Source organism: Mercenaria mercenaria, chromosome 1 (assembly GCF_021730395.1).
Source record: "Mercenaria mercenaria strain notata chromosome 1, MADL_Memer_1, whole genome shotgun sequence".
NCBI lineage: Eukaryota > Metazoa > Mollusca > Bivalvia > Venerida > Veneridae > Mercenaria > Mercenaria mercenaria.
Genome location: NC_069361.1, coordinates 43,514,578 through 43,520,671, shown reverse-complemented (window position 1 = coordinate 43,520,671; position 6,094 = coordinate 43,514,578). Strand labels below are relative to the sequence as shown.

General features: G+C 33.9%; 1 protein-coding gene across 1 annotated transcript; it reads right to left on the bottom strand.

Moving 5' to 3' along the window:
- Nucleotides 1-814: 814 nt before the first annotated feature.
- Nucleotides 815-5,586, bottom strand: LOC128557694 (uncharacterized). The gene is made up of 2 exons (XM_053545667.1): nucleotides 5,235-5,586; nucleotides 815-2,957 (listed from the first exon to the last, which is right to left on the bottom strand). Exon 2 carries the CDS (start codon nucleotides 2,606-2,608, stop codon nucleotides 899-901), a length of 1,710 nt encoding a protein of 569 aa, XP_053401642.1. The 5' UTR covers nucleotides 2,609-2,957; nucleotides 5,235-5,586; the 3' UTR covers nucleotides 815-898.
- Nucleotides 5,587-6,094: the final 508 nt, after the last annotated feature.

The following is a 6,094-nucleotide window of genomic DNA, read 5'->3' as shown; positions in this document are numbered from 1 at the left end:
AGCATCAACTTCCGAAGCCTTTAACTTTATCTTTAAACTGGATTCTTCCTTTATCTTTATTTTTAGTGACAACAGAAATATATCCTTCACAATCTTCAGAACATGTAATATGTAATAGAAGGTGATTCAATTACCATCTTGTTTCATATACAACATTATGAGTTTATTATTCGTACATAAATACTTACAGATAAAATCTAGGATAAGTGAGGAAAATAAAACTGCTTGATAAATGAATGTAAAATTTCATGACACGTTAAGTCTTTATGCTGTGTATGGTGACATTGAAGTTTTAGCTAGAGGTTACATTTTTCTGATAGAAGTTATAGACCGGACACGAAACAGATCCTGCAAAACTTTGATCTCTAAATGCGGCATTGATCTTGGAGCTAGATGTCTGGGACTTGTCTGTGACATGTCATCTCATTATGGGGAACATTTGTGCCAAGTAATTTCAAAATCCCGCGATGGATGGCAAAGTTATTGATGATGAAGTATGACGAGCAGCTGACAGATGGTCGAACGGACAAACGCAGCCAATTCTATGTCCTCTTGTTTCTTTTTTTCTTTGGTTTATAAAGGTTTTGAAGATATTTGAAATTTATTAAACGTATACAATTTCATATTATTTCCAATGCAGTTTAAGACATATTGTACAGTATTTTTAAAATCAACAATCTCCTTTCATCTGTTTACAGAAATTAGGGAAAGGATCTTAAAAGGTACTTCGTGTAAAGAGTTTCAGGTCAATATGGTTTTTAAAAAATCTTATTCGTAAATAACGTTCTTGGCAGAAACAAAAAAAGTTTCTAGAAACATTTAAAATTAATTTATTTACATTGTATTTCTACATGAAGTGAGAAGCTGGATCAAAATGTTTACACAAATTTCCATAATTTTAAAAAGTCGTTGGTTGTCCCGTTAGTGGGATTCTACTGTAGATCACTGTACTTTGCGCAGTTGTACTGTAGATAAGTGAATGTCCTCCGTATGAATAATTGCACCATGAACAGTCATAGTTCTTTTCGGCAGTTTTTATTTCAGACAATTGCCTCCAATCAGATTCATTTCGAATACTTTTTTGAGATATCATTTCCTTTTCAGCTAATTCAAAAATCCACGGTGTTTGGAGTAAACTTTCTAGCAGAGAATCGTTAAAAGTGTGAGCACACTTTTTGAAAGCAGATGTCTTTCTCAGGCAAACCAGTCGTTGTATGAAGGCAGAGAAAATGTGGATGACAGTTTCGATGAAATCTCCTGGACCACGGATTAAAGGGCCTTGGAAGAAGAGCATTGTTGTAGAAAACCGTCTATATGAGCTAGCATCATATTCCGAAGGCTCTTTACGTGTCAAGTCAAATGTACATAACCTGTCAGGGAAAACTTCATATTTTGAATCTGGTAAAATAGGTGTATCCTCTGTGGTTTTGTTAGGACTTATTTTATTGCAGAAGTAGTTAAGTATGTCTAACACACAGTCAGACACAGCCATACTTCCATCTTGACACTGATAGTGGTGATAGATTAAAGCAGTCTTTATGTTGTACGAGGCTATAGATAAATGGCATTTGGATTTAGACAATTTTAATAACTTATCGCTAAAGTTGCCATTTATCAAATATTTTAGTAACCTGTAAACTCGCCTATGTTTTGCAGACACTATATTTTGCATGAAATACACCTCGGTTTCTGTAATGCTTGTACCGAATGGACCAATACAGTCTCCTCCTGGATAGGAGAGGCAAAATTGACTGTCCAAAAGCAGAAAACTACCTGTTTTCAAAATTTCTTTATGAAATTCAGAATGAAAAACATCATCTTCTTTTGTTATATTTCTGACATTGTGTATATCACGTGTATACACGAAACGAATAGCAGTTGCAATGTCCACAGAGATTAATTGTTCCTTACTACCTTCTTTGTAACAGAGGATAATTTTTGCTGCTGGGCCATGAGAAGACATTTTAACAAACTCTATGACAGTTGAGGCATCTTGGTCAGATTCATATCGGAAAGAGCGCTTTTCACGACATGGGCATTTACTATGGTCGGTCACTGTTTTTATTGGCAGTTCATCAACCGTTCCAATTACAACAATAAAGTCAAACTCATCAGGAAACTTATTTCTTGTCCCCTCATAAAAACTACCGACCTTCAGTAGTTCAGGTGTGCAGTGCTTTATATCACATCCCCGTAATTTACATTCTCCATTTGCATAAACATGATAGAAGTCATCAATATGCTTTAGTAAATACTTTTCTATGCCTGTCTGTATGAATTCTAATTCGTTTTCCTCTACTGAAAATCTGCACTCATTCTCAAAAATGTTATTTAAATATTCTTCTAACTGGTCGTTTTCTTTTGTATTACTCAACAATTTTCCATCATTCTGCTTCTCATTTACTTTAGGTTCTTCACAGAAACTGGTGTCTGATTGTTCAAGAATGCCATCAAGTTCTTGAGTTTTGTCATAGATGAGTCTTATATCTTCTGTCTTTTTGATGATTGCATCCGTTGCTTCGGTTCCCACGTTAATTTCCGCTTCTGCTTTCAAACTGGCAGATTGTTTTGAATTATTTTTTGCCACTAATTTACCATTTAATTCCATAATACAATCTTCTCCGCTTTCTTTAATCTTAATTTGCTGTTAATTTTAATTTGAATTAGACGTCACTACTGCAACTTCTTTATATTTCCATGATTACCCTGTACACACACTCAATTCGTCCAGTTCGCTATCAAACTTAATATACACCGAATAAACTGCATTAACATATCGTTTTATTCATTCTCCAACCCGATTTTACATTCATAAATCCTTGCCTTGACATAGTAGATAACCTACATCTGTGTCCGTGTCACGTTAATGTCGATTGCAAATTTATCTTTTCGCGCAGCTGTAGTACTGCATACTACATGAGTAGTACTGCATATTGCATCATAGCGCGTGGTAACACCTTAAATGGAAATGATTAAAAAAAACTGCTTACTTGATAAATAATAATTTTCAAAATAATTGAGCTAATTTACCGCGCATTTGGTTTCTAATGCAAACGGAAACAAGTTTGATAAATGGTAGCAGCTGATAAAACAAAAGCAAATTCAACAAAGTCAGCGAGAAAAGTCAATTAAAATATATAATGGGGGCGGATATCTGATACTTTTATCGTGTCATGCGATGACTCTCGGTTTAAGGACACTAAATCTAAGTGAAATTAAAGCTGAAACTTTTTCAATATTAACTCAAATAGTTTGCTTGATGTTGCACTAAATCTTTGTATCATGGTGTTAGACGTAAGAAATGGTAATACGTGTCTAAAGGCAATTTATCTTAATATGTTTTGCAAATTGCAACTTGTTGGGGGCTCCCATTATGTCGTCTCTTAGATACCAGGACATTTGAATCACGCATTCAATGATTTCTTCCATAGAAACTGCTCTTTCATTAAAAACCCTACACATATATAATATAAAAAAATAACCAATTAAACATAACTGACTATACAAAACATCCACTAATTTTATTTTTTTAAAAATCGACCAATAGACTTCTAGCCAAAAATGTCCCTATTGCTGAAGCTTCGTTTGACAACCTGAGCAGTGAAACGTTTGCGGCTGGTCTGCTTGCCGGAGCGGGCATACGCCATTTTCATTGGTTATGAGCGGAGGATAAACGGTGGAACATTTTGTAAACAGTAAAGATTATCAATTTCCTAATTTCTAGTAAACATGACCTTACTGAAGGTACAAAAATGCAAGTAAAAAACACGTAGGCAAATTGCTTATTACTTGACGGAATAACGTGTTAAATATTAATCGTTGCCCCTCTAATAAGGTAGTAAGTGCCAGTTTTACGAAATTTTGCAAGACGTCTCTGTACTAAAAGCAAGTCAAGCGGAGACAAAATTAAATAAAAAGATTTCTTGCATTTTCAAAGTTTCTTAAACATTAATGATATTCAGTGTTGCTTCTTAGAAATGTTAAAATAGATCTCGTTTTATTATATTTAGATTTTATTAAGTACCTTTACAAAACTAAAATTCAACTTGGCCTAAAGCGAACAGCATGGATCCTGACCAGACTGCCCGTAAGCGCAGGCTGGTCTGGATCCATGCTGGTCGCAAAGCTACTGTGTTGGTTTTCTCATGGCATGGCTCATATATGCATTTATATTTGTCCATGCTTTGTTCGTACTGAGTTTACATATTTTTGTAAAACAGTTACGAGTCCAGGTGAAGACATTCTAAATTGTATGCATATATTGTTAAATATTACTCAGCATTTATTATCAAACAGTGAAACAGACTTGCTTTTTTGTTTCTCAAAATGTATAAAGTGATGAAAATATAATTTAATTCAAATTATTTTCTGCTTTTGAAATTCTGTTTTAATAAGTTAAGGAGAAAACCTCGACCCCTTATTTTAAAAAATCTACAACAAGATTTATGATTTTTCTTCTTTCTTTTCCAAGAACCAAACAAGAATATGCACCGTTCTGAAAGTGTTCGTTGGTAAAAGAGGGAAGTTCTTAAATTCTAAAAACATTTTCATTCATAATATTATCATAAGCAAATGTACTTTTAGAAAATTGCAAAATTAAGTTATACAAAAACATTGTACACGTTTTACTTCTACATTCACTTATATCGCTGGTATAACAAACTCCCAACATCAAATATAACAAAAATCGCAATTTTAAATGCATCTGGTGTTTACAAAACAGAAAATGGAAATTTGACAGCAATCTTCAAACTACAAAAATCGAAGAGTTTATTTGCAAAAATGACCTCCTTATCCCGTAATCACGAGATATTCTATCATTATAACATTTAGATATTTACTCGTTATGACGACTACATGTGCATATCCCGTTTTTACGACAAAATAATTCGTTATTGCAATAAGTAATATCGTTATTACAAAAGAATCGTTCTTATCCCGAAATTACAGGAAAATTACCCGTAACACATAGCCTGATACGTGCTTAACTGACATTCATCTAGATCTAGTTTCTGAAATTGTCAATATACGTAAATTATTAACCATTATTTTAAGAATGGACAGTTACTGTTTAATAATGGACAGGTATAGCAAAATAATCGTGTGTATAATTCGTTACACTGCTTGTATCCCGTATCCTGTCACCAACAATCAGTGTAACGATTTTATCTTGCCGATACCTTTTACATCCTCGCTGTAATTAACATAATTTTTATGTTAATAAAACTACTTACAGTTTCAGTGCAGACTGGAATCCTGCAATCTTCTCTGGTCATCATGCTTGATTATAGTTGAATGAGTTGATTAATACCAGCCATAAAATGTAAAATGAACTGTATTTTGACTGAATCACAAAACACAGAAGCTTTTGAAAAACTTTTATGTTCCATCCTTTCGAAAAATCATCAGATTACACATTGTCAGAAATGTCTTAAAACTTCGGCTTTCGTCCCGTTTCCTGTTAATTCCTTTATCTTGCAGGTAGATTAAATGATCCTACAGCAAACTACTGTCTTACAAATATGTTAATTCCTTTGCTTTACGATGACTTAACTAAAACAACATTTCAACCTAGCAATCATGGCCGTCCCATACAGAGTTACTGTTCTTCTATTACCACTAACTTCACAAACCTAATTTAGATAGGAATAAAATAGACCGGCAAAAAAAAAAACACTAATTTTTTTATCTCGGAAACGATATCTATAGCTGGAGCTTATAATCTGACTTGATTCAATTACGCTAGCGATGCTTTTAATCAAAATTCATATCTGAAATGTACTAGCAGGATATGGAATATATCCTGTCTCCACGTGACGTCTGTTGACCAATAGAAATGCAAGAATATTGTAGGAGACAAGATAAAGAGCGGTATCAGTACAATATGGACAAAACTATGCACGTGTTCGATTCTGAAGAATTGAATGAAATCATTTAAGCTATCTATTCGACCTCCTATCTTTAAGGTTAAAACGTGTAGAATGGGTCTTAGATACAAAACTTCCTTACTTAGATCCTGCCTGTTTACATATTCGAGGGTCCTCCGTTTCCGAGTGGTTGTCGCTGACTTGGAATCACTTGCCCCTCACCTCTG